The sequence below is a fragment of the Rhinichthys klamathensis genome, unplaced genomic scaffold, assembly GCF_029890125.1.
Source record: "Rhinichthys klamathensis goyatoka isolate OS25496 unplaced genomic scaffold, OSU_Roscu_1.1 h1tg000011l_1, whole genome shotgun sequence".
In the NCBI taxonomy this organism is placed as follows: Eukaryota; Metazoa; Chordata; class Actinopteri; order Cypriniformes; family Leuciscidae; genus Rhinichthys; species Rhinichthys klamathensis.
In genome coordinates this window covers 96,695-123,966 of record NW_026606564.1, presented here as the reverse complement: position 1 = coordinate 123,966, position 27,272 = coordinate 96,695, and the positions used below count along the sequence as shown (strand labels likewise).

At 40.3% G+C, this 27,272-nt stretch overlaps 2 protein-coding genes across 2 annotated transcripts in view; one reads left to right on the top strand and one right to left on the bottom strand.

Annotated features, from left to right (window-relative positions):
* The window catches only part of kcnt2 (potassium channel, subfamily T, member 2), a 61,760-nt gene extending 45,675 nt beyond the window's left edge, over positions 1-16,085 (top strand). The window contains exons 25-28 of the mRNA XM_056266592.1: positions 8,506-8,812; positions 9,234-9,318; positions 12,125-12,198; positions 15,943-16,085. Of these exons, the coding sequence (XP_056122567.1) occupies positions 8,506-8,812; positions 9,234-9,318; positions 12,125-12,198; positions 15,943-16,085 (609 nt within the window). The remainder of the gene's footprint in view (positions 1-8,505; positions 8,813-9,233; positions 9,319-12,124; positions 12,199-15,942) is intronic.
* Positions 15,685-27,272, bottom strand: part of cdc73 (cell division cycle 73, Paf1/RNA polymerase II complex component, homolog (S. cerevisiae)) — a 59,899-nt gene continuing 48,311 nt past the window's right edge. Inside the window, exons 14-17 of the mRNA XM_056262957.1 lie at positions 26,888-27,049; positions 23,649-23,749; positions 22,924-23,065; positions 15,685-16,130 (exon numbers count right to left, since the gene is read on the bottom strand). Coding sequence (XP_056118932.1) covers positions 16,094-16,130; positions 22,924-23,065; positions 23,649-23,749; positions 26,888-27,049 — 442 coding nt within the window. The 3' untranslated portion in view covers positions 15,685-16,093. The remainder of the gene's footprint in view (positions 16,131-22,923; positions 23,066-23,648; positions 23,750-26,887; positions 27,050-27,272) is intronic.

Here is a 27,272-nt window from a genome sequence, read left to right as displayed (position 1 = left end):
TCAAAATTGCTTAAATCACCTTTCTTTCCCATTCTGACATTCGGTTTGGAGTTCAGGAGATTGTCTTGACCAGGACCACACCCCTAAATGCCATGTGATTGGTTGATTAGATAATTGTATTAATGAGAAATTGAACAGGTGTTCCTAATAATCCTTTAGGTGAGTGTATATATAAACGATATATTTTTGGTTTATTGCAAAATATGTATGTATATTCAAATTATTTTGTATTTTGAGAGCATAGGGAGGCTGAGTCTTTTTTCAAGCTTCGTGGGAGTGGGCGGAGCTAATGAGATCTTTTGGCGTGTTTTGCCTGTTTTAAACCGCTGATTGATGTAATTTTCTATACAGCATCATGGCTAATGTAAGTTTGAGTTATTAACGTAATAATGCGTGCTGACGGCTTCAATAAATGCAAATACTATCAATTAACAACCAAAGTAGCTCACAGGGCTGTCTTTAAAGGTTTATAGGTTATTGTTTAAAATCTATTTTTACTTCCAGAACCCAGCTGTTGCACTCTATTGTTTAAACGTTTGGGGTCGGTAAGTGTTGAAAAGGCCTGCTATGCATATATTGAGACATTAGCGCCCCCTTGTGACTTTAGGACGCATTACTATGATGACTCAGTATTTTTCCCTTTAACGGTTCAATATGAATAGAACGCAGTTCTGAGGGCTCGAATAGAGGTTGCGAGTGTCCCGCTGTTATCGTTGCTGTTGTTGTTGCAGAGTGCGTTCATATACAAGTGAGTGATTTGTTGTTATTCATTATCTTTAAAGAGCTGTAATTTTAATGTAAGTTCGATTGTATTTGCGTGTAGTTAGTTATAATCGCGTATGTACGCAACACCCATTGTCTATTACATCATCCATATCTACGGCGCTAGTAAAAGCATACAGAGACAGCTATACATAGATATTTATGTATAATATTGTAATTATGAGTCAATTTGGGTATGTGTATGTTCTATTTACCGTGACATGGAGATTGTTAACATTATTTTAAACCATATGTATCGATTCACGTGAGCTCACGTGTCAGAGAACGTGATGCCATTTTTCTTGAGTGCTAATCTAGTTCCTACATGTCTGAATCGATTGCTATGTGTATAACTATGTACATAATGTACGTATAACTGCCATATTGAGTTAATTCTTGTGATTATTGTTCATTACTAATTTAGTATTATTATTTTCTGTTTGTTTAGAACCACTCATACTACATTACACTCCAAACTACTCTACCATACCCTCTACTACTTGTACTTCACTTGTTTACTCAATCTAATTCTAAGACTGTAAATGCCTCTATAAGCCTCAATCCATTAAAGAGTACTTCGTCTCTGACCGGACGACTTATGTCTGCTCAATATCCACCAGCAACACAATAGTCTACCCAATAAATGGTCCTTCGAGCCGGAGTTGAGGAGCTGTCATAAGAATGATGCATCAGAGTGATCCAGATCCTAGGCCTGACCTTCCTGAGCCCACCATCAGACCCAGACGAGCGGTGAGGCTCCCTAGTTACCTGTCAGACTTTGAGCTCATTGATCATGAACAGAGGCTTCAGTCAAGACGGAGAGTAGATTCTTCCCCTGAGATGAGTGATGATTCAGAATCCCGAGGAGCGGCTGCACCCAAACTCTCTGCCACCTCCCCTGAGTATAGAACAAGTATGCAGCCATGGCAGCCTCTAATAGAGTGGAGTCCCAGTAGAGAGTACGGACAACAGCGAGCACATACTTCTCCCCTCCCTGAGCTGTCGTCAGAAGTATTAGTAGAGTTCCAGCAGTTGCGGAAGGAGACTGAGGAGGTGCGACGCCATTCCTATGAGCAGATAAAGAAACTGGAAGAGAGGAATGAGGCTCTGGAAGCACAGTTGAGCCTACTTGCAGTAAGTGATCGATCCATTCGCCATCCACAGAGTACATCTTCCCCTGTTCCTCAACCCCGTGTCCATACTCCGCAGATCACTACTATTGCCAGGCCCATCCCTCTGCCTAGATCCAAGCTACCTCAGAGGCTAATTGACACCACAGCAGAGTCATTAAGACAAGATCGCCTGCATGACTTAGAACAGAGGCTTCAGCAGCTGGAGAGGACGTCACAGCCTAAGTACGCCTGACACACACAACGTCAGTTTTGCCCACAGACATCTTACGACAGAGTTGATGATAGCAGAAGTGGCTACAGCTCAAACAGATTACGTATTCCTCCCAGTCAAGAGAGTACCTATAGGGGACCATCTCCCACCATCCCAAACTTCGTTAAGCCAGATCCTAGAGATTTCTCGCGACTGCGTATCGCTCTGGAGAACATCTTGCCAACGGACGCTACAGAGAGGTTTAAGTACCAGATTCTCGTCGATCACCTGAAGTTTGAGGAATCACTGCTGATTGCAGACTCATATTGCAACTCATTATTCCCTTTCTCAGAGACTATGGATGCGCTTAACCAACGGTATGGACAGCCCCACCAGTTGGTACTTCAGCGAATAGCCGAGCTTATGGACGGTCCAAATGTCAGTCACGGAGATGTGAAAGCCTTTCGGATGTTCGCATTGAAAGTTCGTTCGCTAGTGAGTATGCTTCAGCAACTGGGGAATAAAGGCTACGTGGAGCTAGAGTGCGGTTCTCACGTATCAAGACTGTTGTGTAAGCTTCCACATGATCTGCAGACAAGTTTTCGACGGTCTGTCCATCCACAACAAGTTCCTATCCCCACTTTACTGGATCTATCAGCATGGTTAGAGTTCGAGCTGCAAGTTCAAGAAGACAGCACCAGGTTCTATCCTCTAGCAAGTAAATCGGTAACCATTCACAAGAGGGTACACCAGAGAGACACGAGACAGCCATTTAAGGCCACGAGTATCTTCCTTGGCACGGAGAAAAACAGCAGTGACATGCCAGTTAGAGTTCCTGACCCTATGCCCAAAGACAGGAAGACATTCTGCCCATATTGCGACGCTCAAGACCACTACCTGAATGGGTGTGCTAGTTTCCAGAGACTAGACCGAGATCAGAAAGTACAGTGGATACAATCACACAAAAGATGTTGGCGTTGTGGACGAGCCCATCAAGCAGCACAATGTAACCTCAAGACACTCTGCAAGATTTGTAATCGCCGACACTTGTATGTCCTTCACGAGGTTAATGATCGATCCTTTGCTGAGAAGCCTAAGATCAGATCTTCAGAGAGCTGCTTGGTGAACACGACTGCAGAGACACTGTACCTCGATCGGCCCACTGACAGCAGGCGTGTTTTGCTGAAGATCTGTAAAGTACTCTTAAGAAATGGCAGCCGCTGCTTGGAGACTTACGCCCTCTTGGATGACGGGTCTGAGCGCACAATCCTCCTTCATTCAGCAGCACAGCAGCTCGGATTGACTGGTCGACCAGAAGAGATCGTACTGCGTACAGTCAGACAAGACCTCCACATGCTGCGAGGTGCTTCAGTGACATTCACAGTGTCGCCAGCATCCCAACCCAAGACCACATTCATGATTCGTCAAGCCTTTACAGCGGAGACGTTGGGATTAGCCGAGCATACTTATCCAGTAGATGAGTTACAACGAAAATACCGCCATTTACAAGGTCTACAGTTGCCACATGTTGAATCTGTCCAACCTCTCCTCCTTATAGGGTCGGATTACCCTCACCTTATCACCCCAGTAGAGCCAGTCCGTCTAGGCCCACCTAACGGTCCTGCTGCCATCAAGACCCGACTAGGTTGGACCCTACAAGGTCCCACGCAAGAGATAAAGCATCGCCTTCCCAGCCAGCAGTGCCTCTTTACAGCTATTTCAGGCTCGTATACTGACCTGTACAGACAAGTTGAGAAATTGTGGCAACTAGACGTACTCCCTTACCGCAACGAGAAACTCATTACCCGCTCGAAGCAAGATCAGGATGCTATTTCACTGCTCGAGTCCAAGACTACTAGAGTTACCGTCGATGGAGTAGCCAGATACGCCACGCCCTTATTAAGAGTGAAAAATATGTCTCTCCTGCGAGCCTCCCCAGGAAGCACTCTGCCTTGTCTTAGAGGAATAGAGAGGCGATTAACCAGGGATCCATCACAAGCAGCAGCCTACCAGGTGGAGATGAACAAGTTGAAGGAGGCCGGATATGCACAAGTGATACCTCCTGACCAAGTGGACCAATCAGAAGAGTCTTGGTACATCCCCCACCACATGACACAGCATAATGGCAAGAACAGAGTCGTCTTCAACTGTTCATTCGCTCATGGAGGGAAGAATCTCAACCAATTGCTCCTCCCTGGTCCCACACTAGGCCCTTCCCTGATGTCTGTACTCCTGAGGTTCCGTGAACATACTGTCGCCTTGAGTAGTGACATTAGGGGCATGTTCCATCAGGTGCGACTACTACCTGAAGACCGCCCACTGTTACGATTCCTCTGGAGGGACCTCAACCGAGACAAGTCCCCACAAGTATATGAGTGGCAAGTTCTCCCATTTGGGACGACGTGCAGCCCGTGCTGTGCGACCTTCGCGCTCCAGAAGCATGTTATCGACCATAGTCACCCAGGTGAAGACGTCCTAGAAAGTATAGAGAAGTCCTTCTACGTGGACAACTTCCTTCAGAGTTTCAGTTCTCAAGAAGAAGCCAAGGCTCTGGCATCCAAGTTGCGAGATCTCCTAGCCACAGGAGGATTTGATCTTAGACAATGGGCCAGCAACGTCCCTCAAGTACTAGAACATATCCCATCAGAATCCAAGTCAAGTAGCCTGGTGTTGTGGCTGACTCAAGTGCAACCAGATGCGCAAGAGTCTGCACTCGGACTACACTGGCACTTTACCTCCGACACCCTGTCATACAAGCATCGTCCCATTGAATGCTCTGCCCCTACTATGCGTCATATCTACAAGGTTTTAGCTAGTCAATATGACCCCCTAGGGTACATTGTCCCGTTTACCACAAGAGCTAAAATACTGGTCCAGTGTCTGTGGGACAAGAAAAGGGAATGGGATGACCCTCAACTGCCAGATGAGTTGCTCCAAGCCTGGCAGTCATGGGAGCAAGAGTTACCAGACATTCAGAGCATCTCCATTCCTAGATGTTACGTCACATTAGAGTTGGATAACCCACAGAGTATCCGAGACATACATGTCTTCTGTGACGCTTCCGAGCGAGCCTATGGCTCAGTAGCCTACCTCCGAACAGTCAGTCCTCAAGGATATGTAGAGATAGCTTTTTTGACTGCTCGGTCCAGAGTTTCCCCAAAGAAACAACAGTCCATTCCTCGTCTTGAGTTGTGCGCCGCTCTGACAGGAGCACAACTAGCCAGATTATTGAAATCAGAACTCAGTGTCTCTACATGTCAAGTCACACTCTGGTCAGATTCCACTACCGTGCTGGCATGGATCCAAGCGGACTCATGTCGGTTTAAAGTCTTCACCGGCACAAGGGTAGCCGAGATCCAGGAGTTGACAGACCCCAAGGACTGGCGTTACGTCGATTCCAAGTCTAATCCTGCCGATGATATCACAAGGGGTAAAACGTTAGCCGAGTTAGCTAAGCCAAGCCGATGGAGTCAAGGACCATCATTCCTCCTGCTACCCCCAGATCAGTGGCCTCAGAGTCCTTTGCTACATCTCCCTACTGAAGATGCAGAGCTGAAACCAGTCACATTTTGTGGACTTACAGTTCCTGTCACCAAACCAGCCTTACCCGTTTGTAACCAGTTCGCATCCTATAAACAACTACTCACAGCTAGTGCCAGAGTCTTACACGGGGAGGCTACCCCTACAGAAGCGCTAACAGCAGAGGATTATCGAGAAGCCGAACTATCCCTCCTTCAACAGGCACAGAGTCAAAGTTTTCCAGTCGAAATGGCTCAGCTTAAGTCAGGTAAACCTCTACCAATGAGTAGTCGCCTCCTGTGCCTTGCTCCAAAGTATGACAGCACAACACACCTCATCAGAGTTGGTGGTCGTCTCAGACGAACAGAGCAGCTAGACGAATTCGCTATTCACCCCATAGTTTTGGACCCTAAGCATCCCCTGAGCAGACTGCTTATCCAGGACTTCGACGAAACTCTACACCATCCAGGAGCAGAGAGGGTGTTCGCAGAAGTACGTCGTAAGTACTGGATATTGAAAGGTCGAGAAGCTATTCGGCATCATCAGAGAACGTGCTTAGGTTGTAGACAGTGGAGAGGCCAGCCCAGCATTCCCCGCATGGCAGATCTACCTCCTTCAAGACTGCGTTTGCTTCAACCGGCCTTCTACTCCACTGGGGTGGATTGTTTCGGCCCTTACCTTATCAAGATTGGACGCAGACATGAGAAAAGATGGGGGGTCATATTTAAGTGTCTGACAACGAGAGCTGTATACCTTGACCTGCTCTACCAGATGGACACAGATTCATTCTTAATGGCCCTTCGAAGATTCATATCTCGCAGAGGCAAGCCATTCGAGATCATATCGGACCAAGGTACAAATTTCAGAGGTGGCGAGAGAGCATTACAAGAAGATTTCGCTGAGCTCCATCCTTCCCTCCAGGAGCAATTAGGCAGCCACCAGATTAGTTTCAAGTTCAACCCCCCAGGCGCTCCACACTTCGGAGGCTGTTGGGAAAGAGAGATAAGATCACTGAAGTCTGCTCTCTGTTCTACTATAGGGGGACAAATTGTGACGGAAGAAGTCCTACGTACTGTGCTCGTTGAGATCGAAGGCATTCTCAATTCAAAGCCACTCGGATATACATCCTCAGACGTAGCGGACCCTGATCCGGTTACTCCCAACATGCTGCTCATGGGGCGGCCTGACGCATCCTTACCTCAAGTAATATACCCCGAATCAGATTTGCTGAGCAAACGGAGGTGGAGACACAGTCAGCTGTTAACAGACCACTTCTGGAGACGCTTCCTCCGCAACTATCTTCCAGAACTACAAGTCCGCCAGAAGTGGCACAGAGAGGCAGAGAACCTGCAGCCTGGAACAGTAGTAATGATTGTTGATCATCAATTACCCCGAGCTCTATGGCCAGTTGGACAAGTGACAAAAGTCTTCCCAGGAGAAGATGGGAGAACCCGGGCTGCCGAAGTGGAAGTCAAGAAGAAAACCTATCTTCGTCCCATCACCCGTCTCATCAGCCTCCCAGCTCTACAGGACTGAGTACCCCTTGGTACTATCCCTAACTTGGTATACCTTTTCTGAGTTGCACATTTACAACGCAAATGTGGGGGCGGCTGTTGAAAAGGCCTGCTATGCATATATTGAGACATTAGCGCCCCCTTGTGACTTTAGGACGCATTACTATGATGACTCAGTATTTTTCCCTTTAACGGTTCAATATGAATAGAACGCAGTTCTGAGGGCTCGTATAGAGGTTGCGAGTGTCCCGCTGTTATCGTTGCTGTTGTTGTTGCAGAGTGCGTTCATATACAAGTGAGTGATTTGTTGTTATTCATTATCTTTAAAGAGCTGTAATTTTAATGTAAGTTCGATTGTATTTGCGTGTAGTTAGTTATAATCGCGTATGTACGCAACACCCATTGTCTATTACATCATCCATATCTACGGCGCTAGTAAAAGCATACAGAGACAGCTATACATAGATATTTATGTATAATATTGTAATTATGAGTCAATTTGGGTATGTGTATGTTCTATTTACCGTGACACGGAGATTGTTAACATTATTTTAAACCATATGTATCGATTCACGTGAGCTCACGTGTCAGAGAACGTGATGCCATTTTTCTTGAGTGCTAATCTAGTTCCTACATGTCTGAATCGATTGCTATGTGTATAACTATGTACATAATGTACGTATAACTGCCATATTGAGTTAATTCTTGTGATTATTGTTCATTACTAATTTAGTATTATTATTTTCTGTTTGTTTAGAACCACTCATACTACATTACACTCCAAACTACTCTACCATACCCTCTACTACTTGTACTTCACTTGTTTACTCAATCTAATTCTAAGACTGTAAATGCCTCTATAAGCCTCAATCCATTAAAGAGTACTTCGTCTCTGACCGGACGACTTATGTCTGCTCAATATCCACCAGCAACACAATAGTCTACCCAATAGTAAGGTTTTAAAAATGTTTTTGAAAGAAATGAATAGGCTACTTCTATTCAGCAATGGTGTCTTAAATTGATCTAAAAAGTGACAGTTAAGGCATCTAAAGATTTATATTTCAAATAAAGGCAAATTTCTAATTCTTTTGAACTTTCTATTCATCAAAGAAAAATAATGTATTACGGTTTACACAAAAATATTAAGCAGCATGGAAAATTAATTTAAAAAAATGTGGGGCTTGGTATTTTCTAAAAAAAATTCTCATCATTTAAAATTCAAATTGTAACTTTAATAGCAAGAGTAATTTGAAAATAATTTGTGTAAAAGTTTGTTAAAAAGAGAAAATGTATACTTTTTTGAATATTCCTTTTGAAAAGCGAAAAACGTGCAATAACAGGGCTTTTTTTGCTTCCCATTTTAAAGCAATCAGTCTCTTTCTTCTAGTCTCCTCAATCCCAAACGTCAGACAAAATGTCAGTCTTTGAAGAGGAGGAGCAACCTCAGGATCTTCAGCGTGAATTCCCAGACAGCAATGCACACACTCAATCTCTGCGCCGAAAGAGCCTGCAGTGGGCTTCGAATCTTCTGGGGCCGTGGCACGCGGAGCGTGATGCAGACAGATCGAGCCAGCAGCGGGACGTCCTGCCCTCATGCTCGGAGAGACAGGAGCTTACTGAGCTGGTCAAGCAGCGCATGAAAAACCTGGGGCTCTCCACGAGGGGATTCGGTGAGACACCAGACACCAACTTTGGTAAAACACCCTTTTACGAGTCGTATTTTACAGTGAAATTATGTGCAGAATGAATTAGTATGTTTTTATGCGTTATTTGAAATACATTTTTTATTTGATTTGATTTTGAGAACTGTAACCAGGGTGTACAATTAACATTTGTCCACACACTAATAATTGTTAGCATGCAGGTTTCACAGCAGTATGAAAAAACAAATCTAAAACTTGACTAAAATTGTATTATGCAAAATTTCATTTCAAAATATAAAACTAATTTGCATAATGTGGTGACATTCAGCTTTTTAAAAACATTCATTTGATTTTATACCTCATATTTTCAGTTGAGTGGCTCATTACTACTAGGGCATGGTTCTGGACAATAACATATTTTTATGACTGAAATTACTTTTTATTCTGTTGACATTTTTGTTTCTCAATCCAGATGAGCTGAATATTAACCAGAGTAGCAACTCTTATGCCTTAATCAACCCGTCACCAGATACACAGCTGGAGCTAAATGACATTGTGTAAGTGAAGCTAAATCTTTTGTACTTCATAGGGAAGAAACATTTAAGAACTTATGATTTGCTAAAAGAAACTTTTTTCTTTTTTTTTATAGACTTATGTATATTTTAGAAGTTGTTTTGCATTGTAACAGACTAATTAACATCATGCTAAAATGAAATCCAGTACAACTACATACACTGCCTGGCCAAAAAAAGGTGACCACATGGACTTAGTAAATAGTTTTTTAGAAGTAAATAGGTAAGAGTCTTCATTGGATAATTGCTGGAATTATTAATGCGTTACAGCTGGCAATGAGTCATTTAACCCTGATGCAGTGCGTAGCTTCTCATTTTTAAACAACCATGTAGGAAAACATATCCTTTGGTCATGGAAAAGATGTTACTCTGTTTCAGAAGGGTCTAATTATCGTCTTTTATCAAGCAAAGAAAACAACTATTGCTGAAACTACTAAAACTGGTTTAAGAACTGTCCACCAACGCATTGTTGAAACCTGGAAGGATAGTGGTGAACCGTCATCTCTGAGGAAGAAATGTGTCCGAAAAGAAAAATCGGAGATCATTTAAACATTTGGTGAAATCAAATCAACAGTAAAATTAACAGTTGAACTCACGGCTATGTTTAATAGTGAAAGTAAGAGCATTTCCACAAGCACAATGGGTCTCATTCATGAATTTTGTGTAAATCGTGTGTAAAGTGGTTCTGGTGTAAATTTTCGGATTCATTAAAATGTTTGTATTTTCCAAATGTTAGTTGGTACACAAGAAATCTACACCTGCTCCCAATCACGCGTAAATAGTGAGTTTAACATCCGAACGTTTTGCTGCATTTTAATTAACCTTAATCGGGTAGGCCTATATATTTACACAGCATTTTGAAAAAAAGTTTTTTTTTTTTTTACTTTTATTATGAGAGCCAGTAATAGCGTTTTTTCTCGAAGTGAACCAGTCAAGCTTCATGTCGAACCATTTTCTTTTCACTTCTGGGACTGTTCGATTAACAGATGAAACTCCATTCAATGCATCTGTAATGCTGCCAAGCTTCCTTATTTTAGGACCTGATACGCCACTATGTACGCTTGAAAATAAAATGTGGCGTTTTGAATGAACTTCTGATAATAAAACTTCAATTTCAGCATCTGAAAATTTTTTCTTTTTCATTCGCTTTTGAGAAGACATGTTGAAATCCTTCGTTTGGTGTCATAATATGATGTAAAACGAATTGAAATGTCCGCAACACTGCTTTATGCTCCCATATTTAATAAAAAAAGCAACGTATGGGAATATGATGCCCATATATAGTTGTCAGTCGGATTTAATGGGCGGGATTTATGGTAATTAAGAATGAGCGTGCACGCGCGTCCCATTTTACGACTGATTGGAATTCATTAACACACACACACACACATTTCACTCTCACATCTGACGTTTACGAAGTATTTGTGAATCAGGAGAAGAGTTTTCGGGAAGGTCTCTTCACGCGCAAATCACTCACATATTTACAAATGTTTTATGAATGAGACCCAATGCGAAGATAACTCAGGGGATTGGGACTAAAAAGATGTGTAGCCTTAAGAAAAACACTCACCAAGACAGCAACATAGTGTCGGTCCAGATCTGGGCCACATCTGGTGGATTCCATGCGTACCAGATGTGGGCCGGATCTGGGTTGACATGATGTTGCTGTCCGGGATCAGTGGGCTATTTGGGAAAAGAATGCTTCAGAATGCAGCTCTAGAATAAAGTTACTGTCCAGCTAAAGTTAGTTTTAATTGATTCACTTCCGTCACAATGATCATTAGTTATTAACCTAGCACGACACCGTTCATACAGAAAACCCTTAATGCGATCCGGCCGCTCATCCGCACAACAACAGTGCCTGGTGGCTCGAGAACGCAAGCCTTAAAATAGGTTCCAGGTGTAAGCGTTGAACATTTTTTAAAAACGTTATCATCTCCGCGTAAACGCTGACGGCGTGCACATGCGTATTACGGGTTTAGTCTATGATATGCGTGTTTGAATAGATATGCGTGCAGGCGTGTAGTCTTTCTTTACAAATATACCTCACCAAATGACTTGTCTATTGTGCATAATACAGACTTTTTAGTCGTTTCTGCGCGTCCATGTGAACTGGAATCATTTTGACAACGTTTTATCTGTACAGATGTAAAGAGAAGGGAAGGAGGCCTTCACAGGGGAGAGACTAGACACTTCAGGACTGCGTTGTCGTGTCCAGGCGCAGATCCTTCATCAGATTTGGACATTTAGATTTTTTAAGATGGAAGAATGCAGTTTTACAGATACTAGAAACGACGTGACTTTCAAATGAAAGATTGGTATCAAAGAGTTCCTAATTGACAAAGTAACGCCCTGACGAAACTGAGTATTATCATAACAGTGAAAACTAATTGTTGCACAAGCTTATCGAATTGATGCCATGGCAAATACATCAAAGCTTAAGCTGGTCCAATAAAATATTAGACTGAATTTCTTTTGTTTTGGTCAGGCATTGTAAATACTATGCATACATTATTCAAAATATATATTTTTGATTTCTTTTAGCATTACAGTAGTCTGACAATTTTTTACTCTGAAAATTTTTGCCTAATTGTCATAAAAACAAGATCTCTATGAAAAAAAAAGGTCTGAATTGTATTGGAGTTAATTTCTTTTCTCCTTTTTTTTACAATTTCTTGTATAAATAAGTTTATTTTCTTTATTTTATAAGGTTGGTTTTAGGTTGCAATATGAGCAGAATCGAATCTTTTACATAAATCTGTAGTTTTATGTTTTTCTTCTTATTTTTCAGGTACATAATCCGTAAAGATCCCATCTCACTAGAGCTCAACGGTGCTGCCAACCGTAAAAACAGCATGAGGAGCGGTACACACATAATAGAGAGGAATCAGCTCTGAATCAAGATCACACTTTTACAACAGCTGTTTATTTACACTGATCTCAGTTATACTTGTTCTTTAACATCAGTTCAGATCTGAAAGCCATTTCTGACTAGCTGCAAACCTTTAATGTATAATCTATACATGGCTCAGAATAATGCATGTCTCATTCATGTTTTTGCATTATCATATTTGTTCGTGCCTCACAGAAAGTGATCTTCCATGTCTGGCTGGAAGTCAAATTAAGCATCTGCTGGTTTTTAACACTTCCTTCTCCTATTGACTGCAGTAATGCATGATCTGCATTTTCTCACTTCTCATTTAAAATACAGAACCTAATGACGATGTAATCAACCCATAAAGACCATAAATATTATCTACCAACGTAAACTGCATGTCAATCATTTCATTAAAGGAACATTTCACCCAAAAATGCAAATTCTTGCAATTTCATTATTTCAAAAAGGCAGCAATCATGACGACAACACATTTAGGCTCAGGCCTTTTAAATGAGTATGTCCGATCAAGGTTCGGTGTGACAGCTGAAGCCACAGGCTGTGCGGATCAGTCTTTCATTTTGAAGCCACACAGACTAAATGAAAGACTAGTAGCAGGATGCAACATGAGGCTGATTCTGTAAAACGCATGGACAGTAGGGAAGATTTGGGTTCTGGGTATGCAGCTCTAACAAATATCAGGGTTAAATATCAACTCTGGGGCTGCATCCGAAATCACATGGTCTTGAGTAGGTACTTTTTTTGAATAAGTAATTACTTCACAGCCACTAAAAAAGAATGTTAATATAGTGTGAATGACTACATTTGTCATGTGCTCATTATCATGTGACCTACCAGCGTCAGTTACGTCACTTCACTGCCATTCACAAATCCTCTCCCGTGGCCTCATGGGATAGTAAAGTGTCCATCATATCTGTAGTAATCAAACCATTGGAACACTGAGAAATGTGCTTGCATGTCCCATGTCCCGTCTCCCGCATTCATCCATTTCAGTGGAACAAAAAGTGAAGTGTGAGCGGACCTTTCGACCAAGGCATGAAATAATAAATAAAATAATAATACAAATTTTAGTGACACATGGCAAATCACCATGGGGCAGTTTGAGATGTAGGTATGGAAGCTCGTTTCCACCACGGAATGAAAAAGGTCATTTTTATATCACGATTCAGATTTTTTTCTTGCAATTGAGATTCTCACAATTCTGACTTTATTTCTTCCAATTGTGAGTTTAAACCCCAGTTCTGACTTTACTGCTTATAATTTTCATAATCAACGGTAACTGTGACCTGACATTGAGAACAAAACCTTTTGTACTTCTAAAACAAAAATAAAAATGTATGACTAGTATTAAGTATTGTTTGTAAGTATATTGTAACACCAAATCTACATCTGGCATAACCGTTGTTGAGCTTGAGGCCGTTTACACTTCAGCGCAAAAGTTCCAATTGCATTTCTACAGTTGTCAGAAGTAGCACTGCGCAAGTGCATAGAATATGTCAGAAATAGGTTTACTGTTGGGGATTTGTCACATCCAGTGTAAGCCTTGCCGTTTGCAAACTTATTACAGGCTCTAATGAAGGAAAGAGGAAAGACATGCATCACCACTTGTTTGTACTTTTTAATATTATTTAATAATAATCCACATTCAACAGAAATGTTTAAAAACAAACATTACTTTTAAATGCATTTATACAAAACCAACCAACCAAAAAAAAAGAAGAAAAAAAAAAGAAGAGGAAAACAAAAAGTGTACCCTTGTACATAACCGACTTTGCCTTATGGAATCAACTTAATTTTCCATTTCAAAAATAGCAATTAGACGCAAGCAGTACTTGGGTTTCAGGGTAAAACGTTCCCAAATTTTTTGGCGTCCCTTAGGGACCGTGAACCGAAATTTCCACTTTTTTTTGATAATTATTGACATTCAGACTCCATAGAATCTCGCTGCACTGGTTTGGTTCCGGCCGGGCCAAAAACCTAGGACTAGTTCGCAAAAGTAGGTTTTTGGAAAAACCCAAAATACCCGAAAATGTACCCAGGGTGACGAGCCAATCCGAGGCAGGTATCTTGTCCGGCTTGAGCCAAGGATTCCAACGATGTAAGACACTTGAGCCTACGCCTAACGGTTGAGGAGTTATGAGCCGTTTCGTACTTTTGGCCGCTGTAGCGCCACCTATGGGCCAATCGGGGCGGGCCTTGGTGACGTTGTAGGCGGTGTGAGTACTACCAGCCCCCAAAGTTTCAAAGCTCTACGACTTACGGTTCGTTCTGCCCGATCAGTTTTATGTCTGAATGTTGCATCATGGGAAAATTAACAATAACAATAGGGTTTCAGCACTTCGTGCTTGAACCCCTAATAATAATACAAATTTTAGTGACACATGGCAAATCACCATGGGGCAGTTTGAGATGTAGGTATGGAAGCTCGTTTCCACCACGGAATGAAAAAGGTCATTTTTATATCACGATTCAGATTTTTTTCTTGCAATTGAGATTCTCACAATTCTGACTTTATTTCTTCCAATTGTGAGTTTAAACCCCAGTTCTGACTTTACTGCTTATAATTTTCATAATCAACGGTAACTGTGACCTCACATTGAGAACAAAACCTTTTGTACTTCTAAAACAAAAATAAAAATGTATGACTAGTATTAAGTATTGTTTGTAAGTATATTGTAACACCAAATCTACATCTGGCATAACCGTTGTTGAGCTTGAGGCCGTTTACACTTCAGCGCAAAAGTTCCAATTGCATTTCTACAGTTGTCAGAAGTAGCACTGCGCAAGTGCATAGAATATGTCAGAAATAGGTTTACTGTTGGGGATTTGTCACATCCAGTGTAAGCCTTGCCGTTTGCAAACTTATTACAGGCTCTAATGAAGGAAAGAGGAAAGACATGCATCACCACTTGTTTGTACTTTTTAATATTATTTAATAATAATCCACATTCAACAGAAATGTTTAAAAACAAACATTACTTTTAAATGCATTTATACAAAACCAACCAACCAAAAAAAAAGAAGAAAAAAAAAAGAAGAGGAAAACAAAAAGTGTACCCTTGTACATAACCGACTTTGCCTTATGGAATCAACTTAATTTTCCATTTCAAAAATAGCAATTAGACGCAAGCAGTACTTGGGTTTCAGGGTAAAACGTTCCCAAATTTTCCAATATACTGCAGAATTACAGATCATATTGACCATGAACAATCTGAAGTACAGATTTTATATAACCGTAGCATCCTGGATATTTATTTTTTTAATAATTATATTTTGATTATTATTTGTGGTCTTGTTGGTTTTGAACAAGGGCATCTCACCCTAAACCACAAGGCCTTCTTCTAGTCTGACTTAAATTTACCATTTGCATTTGTGCAGTGAACTTCAATGCACTACTCTACGCTTCATAGAACAGAAGGCAGAAAAAGGACAAAAAAAGAAAGGAACAAAGTGAATCGATTATTACAAGAGCTTTTAGACGTAGAAGTCATTTTATTCATATCGGCGAGTCACCATTTTTAATGGTTCTCCATTATCCAGCTCATGTTTTTACAAAAAAAGAGGGGGAAAAAAGCATCAATATCTCCTTTTGAATCTGCCTTGAATACCAACTGCTTTACAATTGAAAAATACAAATCTACTGAGAAAACATGACAAGGACCAACCCAAACATCCAAATTTCCTCTTGCTCACCCTGACCTGTTCATCTCCAGGTGGAGGAGGAGACTACAAATCATACTGGTGTCAGCAGAAGGTGAAGCAGATGGAAATGCAAAGTGCTTTCAGGGGGGCTGAGAGGAACGGGGGTCTAGTAGTCCATCTTGACAGGCCTCTGGAGGGAGGGAAGATGAGCTGACAGCAGGCTCAGAACCTCAGATGGGCCTTGTGTTTGACCATGTATCTGTAGGGGAAATATATGGATAATTAGCCATAGAATTCTACTGAAATTATTATTTGAGCTGGACAATATGAAGTTTCATTTCTCAAGCATTACATTAGCCAGATTACCTAAAACAGATTCATCAAACTGTTGAACTGAAATCAAACAATTCTCATTCTCACAACAAGAAACTTTATGCAACATTAAAAAACACCATGTAACATGTTTACATGCACCAAAACCCCAGAAACTCAATTATTTGATGTGGACTGTAGGTCAAGAGAAACAGAAATGTGATCAACAATTTTACTTCAAAAGTAACGCAATGATTTACAGTACCGTTCAAAGGTTTGTGATCAGTAAGATTAAGACTTATTCTGCAAGGACACTAAAAGACATTTATAATGTTACAAAAGATTTCTACTTTAAATGAAAACTTTCTATTTAAAAAAAAATCCTGGAAAAAAAGTATCACTGTTTTCACAAAAATAGTAAGCAGCACAACTGTTTTAATATTGATAATAATCAGAAATGTTTCTAGAGCAGCAAATCAGCATATTGGAAAGATTTCTGAAGGATCATGTGACACTGAAGACTGGAGTAAAGATGCTGGAAATTCAGCTTCAGTACCGCAGGAATACGTTTTTAAAGAGGTTATGAATTGAGAAATCTAAATTTCCATATAAACAGAGCAATTCCAAGAGGGTCCTCACACCATCGGTGCTCGGGCCCTAACAAGAGGTTATTGTACAATATAAATATCCTGCAAGTTTCAAAACTCAAACGTTTCAGTACGTGGTCAAAATTAACACAGATTGCCATGAAAATGTAGTCTCATCATCTCATCATAAAAGCATTTACCGTAAAACTTCAAATAATAGCCCGGGCTTTTATTTTCCCAAATCGTCGAACTGCACCGGCTTGTATTTGAGACAAGCGTCTATGAGACCGGCCTTTATAATTTGGTGTTGAGATGTTGTTCATTGAGTGTAGGCCTAGAGTCTCTAATCTCTAAAAATCTCCAAATGCTCCACGTGAAACTGCGGTCTTCCGACCTTTTACTATCGTGTCAATTGATTTTGATTAATATGCGCGAGGGAGAGAGAGCAAGACAGCGCTCGTGTTGTTTGAAGACGTGAGAGTGCGCGCGCGCGGCCGGGGCGCTCTCTCTCTCTGCTCGTTATGCGCCCTGTCAAGCGCAGCAGTCATTCTATTCTACCAGGGTTGCCAGATGCTAGCAAGGTTTTCCAGCCCAAAACCTCGTCAAAAACCACGAGAATGCACAAAAAACCGCCCAAATTTGGTTTTGGCTTGTTTCTCATTTAAACGCATTGAAATTATCAAACAAGCTTTAAAATTAGGCTCCCCATTGGTCCGTGTACTTTTGCGTCCATTCGTTTTTCCTTTTTAAACCTGTAATGGATAATCTCAAATAAACGGTTGTTGTATTTTTAAAATGCAAAGTTGAACACCAATTTAATTTGAACTGTATACACTAAATGCTGCGCAAATTTTGACGTATTTTATTATTTTTGTATATGACTTCTTGCCCCTTTATTAAACATTTAAAATATTCACAAATTAATATGGAAAAAAATGTATACCTTGAGAGAAATTCATATGGATTACATAATCAGACGGTATTTGCTTTCGATTCGAATTGGTTCTTTAAAAGTGGACATTTCAAGCTTTATTGGGTAGGCTAGTCTATATTTTGTTTCAGTTCATTTTTGAGACGCGCTCCAGTTCACGGAGATCATGAAAGCGCGCCTGATTGTTTATTTTATTTTACAAAAGCACAACGTCTTCTTGTTATTATAATAATACTAATAATAATTCATCACATTTATATAGCGCTTTTTCTGGACACTCAAAGCGCTTCATATAGAAGGGGGAATCTCCTTATTGTGAGTTTACACAAATAAAAGTAGTTGCGAATGATGTATTATTATTTTCTGTATGACAGGTATTTTAAGTTGTTTCCACAGGAAAATGCAAGTGTTCGCGCTCGCGCCTCCGTGCCATGCAGTGCGCGCTCCACACTCCCACACACACTTGGATATGCGTCAAAATCTTGTTTATTTGTGATAATCTTTGCCCTGCCTGTATTATTATTGTCTAACCTGTATTATGACTGACATTTGGCGAATTGCTTTGTTCCTTTTTTGGATAAAACCATCTTCTAGCTTAAATATAGGCCTAATAATAATAATAATAATGACAATTATTATTTGCGTTTATAACTATAAATGAGTTAACTTAAGACAGTAATACGTTTATCATAAAATAATTTATTAATGTTTTATTTTTTATATAACCTAACATTTTACAGTTTTTGTTTTATATTTCTTTTTTATATGTGAAGTTTTTCATAAAGTTTAAACACAAGGAATCCCGTGCATCCTGCACCTAAACAGCTGGCCTGGTTGAATCAGCCGGCATAGACAAACGAGGAGTAGGCCTACAGTTTACAGCCTAGGGTTTATAAACTGATTGCAATTACATTGTATAAGGAAAATAACCCCGCGAAATAGTGTGTTTGAGGGGAGGGCTGTGCCGGTGAGTTGAAGGTAGTGGAGGGAGTGTCTGTTTTGAGTTTAGGGGGCACGTGCGTCAGCCAGAGCTGTGAGTGAGTGAGTGAGTGAGATTGCTGCCTGCTGAACAGAGGGTCGCAGAAAGAAGGGTCTGAAGTGCCGGTGGTTCGGCTACAAAAACCCGCCGAACTGATCCGAAACCAGCCCAAATTTTATCCACCCGCCCAAACCCATTTTTGCCCGCAAAATAGATTGCAAAACCGCCCAATTGGGCGGGAAACCGCCCAATCTGGCAACCCTGTATTCTACATCACTCGCCGATCAATAAAAGCTTTGGCGGGACACAAATTTGCTTTGGCGGCCGCCAAAAAGCGGACGATCTGACGGGTTTTAGAAGGTTAAATACAACCCGGAACTAAAAAACAGACCCGGCCTCTATTTGAGACCGGCCTTTATTTACCCAAACCTGCAGCCACACCAGGCGTGTAAAAGAGACAGGCGTCTATTTGGGACTCGGCCATTATTTGAAGTTTTACGGTAATTAAATTATACTTCTATTTTTTACAGTCATCTTTTTACTTTTAGCCCAGGGTAAAGCAAAGAACAGCTAAATACTTACCATGAGTAGCAAAAATAACTGATGCGGTTTAATGTTTGTTTGTTTTTATTGATAAATACACTGTACAGTTTTTTATATTAGCCTGTGTGTGTGCAAGGGCCTTGCGTCTCCACAGAAAGAGATAATCACGTGACAGGCTGCTGGTCCGAGAACTACACGGAACAAGCGGGATGCACAATGGATGACACTCGTTGCTGAAGTTCTGTACGACCTGCGGGCCTTTTTATATAAAGATTTAAATGCTAAAGAAAAAATCATGAGTCAGCTTTTATTTGTCAATTATAAGTTTTAATCGTAATACTTAGAGATGCACCGATTGATCGGCTGGTGACCGGAATCGGCCGATTTTCACGTGATCGGCCATGATCGGTGACCGGCCGGTCAGTCTGACATGCCGATTTTATGCCGGTCAAATGCACTCGGGCGCCGCATGATTAACATCACGCAACATCAGCATTACACGTCCACACGGAACACACATCTAGGAAACCTCGTGAATTACGACCGTTTCACACCGCAAGCGTGAGCAGCGGGTTTTTTGTTTTTCTTCGGCGTGCATGTTAATCAATGAGTGCATTCACACCGGGAGCCGGAGCAGCGCGTGAGCGTCAAGCAGGAGCGTCGCGTGAGCAACAGTGAAGCGCGGGTTTCAGCGCCGAGTCTATTCTGCTCGCGATCAATTTAAGTGAAAGCACACTTTTGATGGACAAAATAAATATGATTTCACCCCAAAAGTGCCCAAAATGCACAGAATTTGCACGTCTGGTGTGTTTTAACAAGAACTGAAGTAGCCAGGCTATGTCAGAAAAGAAAATTAAGACCAAAAAATATTTATAGAAAATAACTTGTTTTTATTCCCAATCGTTTCCCTGCACATGCTCCACTTGTCCTGTTTAGCCTGGCTGGACATGTGTCAGAGAGAAAAACTGTTTGAGAAATATAACTTGCCATTGATGTACAAGTGATTGCAATAGGTGTGTGTGTGTGTGTGTGTGTGTGTGTGTGTTGAGAAATATATACTGCAAGGGTAGGCTATATTTATTTTATTTTTATTTGTTATTTATATATTATTTTATTGCCATTACCTGTTTTCATACAAAAGTTTAGTTTGCTAAATATATCAATTTTTTTTAGTTGGATATTGGATGTGAAAAGGAAATGGTTCTTCCATAACACTGCACTTTAGATGTGTGTGGATTTCCCACACCAGGAGTAATTTATATAGTCCTATTTTATTTAACAGCGATTATAACAGCGATTCTCTGTTAAAAAAAATTTCTATGCAAAATGTATTAAAGAGAAGATAGAAAATAAATTTTTGTGTGTGCTGTAAAGTGGTTTAAAAAAAAGGAAATCGGAATCGGCCTAGAAAATTGTAATCGGTGCATCTCTAGTAATAGTTTGAATGAACCTTATTGTAATGCACTAATAAATACTGTAACAAATGTATTGCTCATTGTTAGTTAATCTTAGTTAATGTTAGTTAATAAAAATACAGTTGTTCATTGTTTGTTCATGTCAGTTCACAGTGGGTTAACTAATGTTAACAAATACAACCTTTGATTTTAATAATGTATTAGTAAATGTTGACACTAATATGAATAAATGCTGTAGAAGTATTGTTCATTCTTAGTTCATGTTAACTAATTAACCTTATTGTAAAGCGTTACTGTTTTAATTTAATGTTTGTGATTTTAACATAAGAAAAGTAACTGTTTTTTGCCACTTGCTTGAGCAAATTAATATATAAATTAATATAGAAGTAATGGATTGAATAATATGTTGTTTAAATTAGTGTGTTTAAACGTGAATAAGTCTATGAAAGACTGAAAGACCTTCTGCAAGTTTACCCACACATCTTAAACATTGAAAGAAAACAAAGGGGAAGGCTATTCCATGCTCAGCTAATTTATCTTCAGTATTTTTTGCATTTTTTGCCAATTTCCCAGCCAGAGTTTTGTGATTAATATGGTCAAGACCATTAAAAGACCACTAAATATTTTACCATTTTTGTCTGCTCGTGGGTGCTTTTAATGGTCTTGACTAGGGATGGGCATTATTAATCGACGATCGATAATTGATCATTAAGAATTTCGTCGATCATGTTAATTTGTTATCGATAAAACTAAAAAAAAAAAAAAAAAAAAAAAAAAAAATCCTTTCCTCTAAATCCTCGCTTGCCTAGCTTATGCTACTCCGAGCTATGTCTGAACTTTGTATTTTGTGCACTTCTTGCGTTGCTTTTGCCTCTTCACGATGACTCGCTTGGTTTAGTCCTCAGTTGTAAGTCGCTTTGGATAAAAGCGTCTGCTAAATGACTAAATGACTAAATGTAAATGTAATATGGTTGCGTTGCGTAATGTGAGCCTTGAAGCAATGAACCGCTGGATTGCACCACTGCAGACGGGTGGAAAGTGAACGGAATAAGTTGTTTCCCGGGCTGGTCAAGTTAGCGCAGAGGTACCTGTGCATCCCGGCAACGTCAGTCCCCTCAGAGCGGGTGTTTTCGGCGGCTGGACTGAAGAGTTTGTTTACACTCGACCTCGACGCGTCCGCACAAGCACGAGCAAAGGTGCGCGAGGCAAAAATGACGTCATCGCGGTATTCGGCGTTTTACAGGCGAGCGCGTGGAGTATAAACGCCTCGTCCGTTTGCGGAGACTCACGCTGCAGAGCCAGGCAAAAGTATAAACGAGGCTTGACGGTCACCATGTTGCGGTCGCGTCTGACCCCAGGCCCAGTCCATGTCATCAACATGCTTATCTTTCTCAACAAAAATCAGTAGACTGGTGCAGAAGTTTTATGTGAGTTAATAGATATTTTTTTTGAGGCTTTGTTAAGTAGCCTAATTTGTTGCTAGGTAGGCTAATCTCTCTCACACTCTTTCTCGACTTCGTACCTTGGATAGTTTTGAGTTACATTGAGTATTATTATGTTTTTGGTTAAGTTATTGTTTAACATGATTTTTTTTATTATTATTTTGGAACAAACGATCGGGTCTCTGTTTGAGGACGCCAACTCGCAGCTGCAGGTTTTGTTGCTGCAGGTTTTAGAGCACCGCAGCGCATATTTCAAGTTTAGCCGAATGTCCAGTTTAACTGCCTCAAGTTGATTATCTTGTAATAAAGATCTCATCGAGGAAAAACACGCTGTATTTTTGTATTTTCATTGCATTTTTAATTTATAAAAAGTTAAATAAATAATTAATTTTAATATATAAAAAATATTAATGATTAATCGATAGTCGATCGTTAATTCTCCCGACGATCGACTAAGAAAATTTAATCGAATGCCCATCCCTAGTCTTGACCATTTTAAAATCACAAAACTCTGGTCGGGAAATTGGCAAAAATACTGAAGCTGATAATTAGCTGATAATTAATTAAATAATTAGCTGAGCATGGAATAGCCTTACTCTGTTTTCTTTAAATGTTTAAGCTGTGTGGGTAAACTTGAAGAAGGCTTTTACAGAAAGAAGAATGAGTTGTTCCACTCAATGTTGAAGGCTTCAAACAGTTCAAGATGTAACAAAAATATTGATACATGTTGGTAGTGTATGCGTGACAACAGTACACTGTCAGAAGCCATTCCTCTCCAGTGTGTGCTATGCTATATGTAGGTGAAAGAACATCAATTGATGAACACAGAATTGCAATCCTGACCTGTCCAGTGTTTCCCAAAAGCGGAGGAAGACAGGCCGGTCCAAGTGTCGCTTGTGGTGGCTCAGCTCCAGCACGGTCACGTCCCACTTCTGTACGTTCGGGTCCGTCCGTGCCTCATCGTACTTCAGGTGAAAGGCTCGGACTAAAACAATAGCATGACATAAAACACTCTTTCTAGGTAGATAACCAATGTGGTGTATTGTACAGGGTTTGCTCTGTCATAAACACCAGTTTCAAGGACTTTCTAAAGCACCTTTTATTTTATATCAAGCACAATAGACAAAAGGTTGATTTGTTACTGTTAATCTGGACAGTGTCAAAGAGCTACTGTACCTGTGTCTATCATTACTGCAGTAACATTAAGTCATACACCGTCTACTAAAAATAAATTTAAGGGTCATATGAGCTTTTTAAAAACCAATGAGGATAGAGGGATAGTAGAGAGAAAGAGAGATAAATTATATCTACAAAATTATATTCAGTACTTTCACCCCCCCCCCCCCAAAAATGGTTTTAAGCCAGTTATTTATATATTTTGCTGTAGTATGACAGTAGGAAATATCAGTTTACCGTGCTACTCTAACCAAATTGAGTTCTTGTTTAATTCAAGCACTTTCAAGGACCTATGTTTGTCTTCAGACTTTCCACTCCTTGCGTCCATGTGTGTGAAATTCAAGTAACCCTCATTGTAAAAAATGTGTTGTGTTTCCCCAGACCAATCTCACTTTTGGCAAATATATCCACAGGAGATCCATCAGGCAGCAGCCATGGCCAGCCCTTAAACTGCCAGGCAGGACCCTGGACGAAGACGGCCACTACACGATCCCTGTGAACAAACAACAACAACAGTCTCAAATCAATTCTTAAATCCCAAGATCACTCTTTCAGTTGATGCATGAACAAAATTTGTAGCGTGCCTCCCATCCAATAAATCTATATTTTGATACTTTTTATATGAATAGGAATTTTGATATTAATCAATTTTATCATGAAATTCAAGCAGTTTGAAGCCATTTACAGTGCCGTGAAAATCAGAAGGTATTTTGAAAGAAACGGTACAACTTACTAGGGCGGCTTGATTATGAAAAAAAAAAAAAAAATCTTAATCCCGATTATTTACGTCAGTATTGAACTCACGATTATGTAACACGATTATTTCACATGACTTTGGGAACGTGTTGCATTTATTAAAAAGACACCTTTCAACAATTCTTAAAAAAAAAAAATCTAAATTTGAACATTTATTGTACTTTAACTATTAAAATAAATAGTATTATCTTAAATACTTAGTAACTTCAATACTTGAAGTATTATCTGTTATATTAAGTATACTAAGATAATACTAAGTATTTTAATAATTCCCGCAGGTCTACCACTTAAAAGGCGGGAAATTCCCCCACAAACATTGATTCACTTTAGCATGTAGATTGCATAGGTAGCCTAAATGAATCCACACAGAATATAAAATCAAATCAATCATTTTAAACCTTTCTCCAAGACGCAATTTCACAAACCGCGTTGAGTGTTCAGCGGTGCTGCGTCTTCTCTCTCTCTGTCTCTCAAAAAATGGGTTGGACAAGGCAAGCGTTGAAACTACATTCTCGCGTTTAGGAGTCGGGACATGACGGAATTGTCACTTGCACAATCGGGGCAGGATTGCATAATAACTAAAGTTGATCATTTTCACTTCTTTTTAAGTCTTACCAGTTTAAACATTCAAGCTGAGAGAGTTTATGGCTTCGGGAGGGGCCAATAAAACAATAAAATTGTTCTAGTTTTTGGTTCTAAACCCTAGTCCTCGGGACTGCTCTGCACATTTTGTTCATCTCCCTTATTAACACACCTGATTCAGATCATCAGGCCGTTAGGAGAGTAGGGCTGCACGATTTGGGCCAAAATGATAATCACGATTATTTTGATCAATATTGCGATCACGATTAATTATCACGATTATTTGTTGATTTTAACCAAAACAAATTTTATTGCCACATAGGCTAATTATAACTGCTTTCACATCCATATTGTGCTACATTTCTGCTAATGTATGTGTATCTAAATAAAATAGGTCCTCTTATTCACCAAAATTCAGTGCATCTCCTTAAAGAATAAAGAAAACCATAAAGAAAATGTAGCAAAACTTCAACAGGGCACTATTTTACATTTTACATTGTGTAAATCTATTTTAGGAAGCAAAATATAAACTTGCATTGTACCTGCATAATGGATGTGAATAAAACACGCAAAATATACAATCAATAAAAAAACAAATATTCCATAACAGAATGTAACCAAATGAGAACATTTCAAGGCAGAACTGCACTATGGAAGTTCGATTAATGGATGAAATTCAGAGTCATTGTTATTTGACGCTTAATAAATGTAAAATGTTGTGGTAGGCCTACAGTGTCAGTGATTAGTTGTGAAGTCTTACTGCATAAATTTAATCTATTTAATTCTCCATGTGAAAGTTTATGTGCTCAAATTATTTCTATTTGTTAAACAATAGGTCAAAACAAGACGTTTGTAGGACTGATTATTGGAGTCCATTAATCGAACTTCCATGCCTCTTATGTAAGGGTTAATGCCCGACGAGGTGTCCGTTGTCAGGTTTTAATGGACGACGGCGAGGTGTAAACCGGCCGACGCGCAGCGGAGGACGGTTGCCTCCGCCGAAGTCCATTAAAACCTGACAACGGTCACCTCGAAGGGCATTAACCCGCTTATACCATGGTCACTTGCCAAATAAAACATTTTTAAAACATTAGTTTATATTTTAATTAGGCTAAATCTAGTTTTTTCAAATAATAACTTGCCTGACGATTTATTTAGCAACTTGAGATATTTATAGTCCGCTCAGCTTGTAGAACCCTTCAGGTTCAAAAATGCATTTTTTTTTTCATGAAACACAAAGGTAGGCATAGTTATTTTTTTATTGCACATAAAACACTTTGTGTTACACTAGTCTACACTAACCACAGCCTCCGAAGCACCGCTGTAGGTCGACTCTCCGATGCTGGACTGGAGAGCCGTCAAATAAAGTCGGTGACAGGCCATCGATGCGAGAGCAGTCTGCGGGCTTACTGGGCTCCGTCAGTCCGTGAGAGACTGAAGATGAAATAACGAACGAAGTCGCTCATTGTAGTAGGCTATGTAATATCTAACTAACGTTGACTGCCTGTTGCTATGGTTACTCACACAGCTGTTGTAGGCAGCGCATTTATTTATTAATTTCGAATGGTAAACAGGCAGTTTCACCAGAACTACTTTAGGTGTCCTCTATCACTTTTTAACGGACACCCTGCAGCCAATCAGAATCGAGTATTCACCCAGACCATGGTATAAATAGTAAATATATATATGTAGTATGTACCAATTTACTAATGCAATTTACTAATGCTCACACTCGGTCTCTCACGCGCACTGTCACTCAGTCTCTCTCGCGCGCGACACAATCGGTAGGCGCGCGCTGTTGCTCGCACGCAGACACACTCGCGGTCTCTCTCGTGCACTGTCGCTCGCACGCAGACCGTAGGTCTCTCTCGCGCACCTGGGCTCATGGAGGCACGTGATCAGACACTGGTTTACGGTGCGCTAGATTGGCAAAAAAAAAGCTTTCTGTGAACTGAATGACGCATTTAAAATATCGCTCGATCACGCGAATTTGATCGTGGGAAGCCAAAATCGTGATCGTGATTAAAATTCGATTAATCGTGCAGCCCTATAGGAGAGACTCCATGAACTGAACTGAGCGTGTCAGATAAGAGGTCGTACGATTTAGCCACCTCATAAAATGTATATGAACTGCCGTGAGAAACAATTACTTAGTAATTAGTTACACCCAACACTGGTAGGACAGCTCTATTAATAAAAAATGCCCCAAAATTAACCCAGGTTAATTGTTGTAACGCATGGAGCTCCTAAAATTATAGGCTCTGCTTCTAGATATTGTGAAAGACAGGCTCACCAGTCCTGTGGGGCCAGTTTGAGCGGTTGGTCGATCACTCTGTAGGGTACAGTGACGCTGAGCGTGGCACCGCCTGGCTGAACCTGATCTTTACGTCTCTGCAGAAGAACCTCGTTGTCCCTCTGGATGCCCAGCTTCTTCTTATCCTCTGATGTGAGAAATCTGTCAAGTAAAACAATTCCAACAGTGATATAAAATACATTTGACCAATTTACATTTGCAACTTGAGTATCTGAACAAATGTCAATTGAACGAACAGTGTGGACATTGTCTAGAACAGGGGTTCTCAAACATTTTGGAGCCAGGGACCCCTTACAGGGGAAAAACATTTCCAAGGACCCCCTCATATTTATAACAGTGACTGAGCCTAAAGTTAATGTGGGAG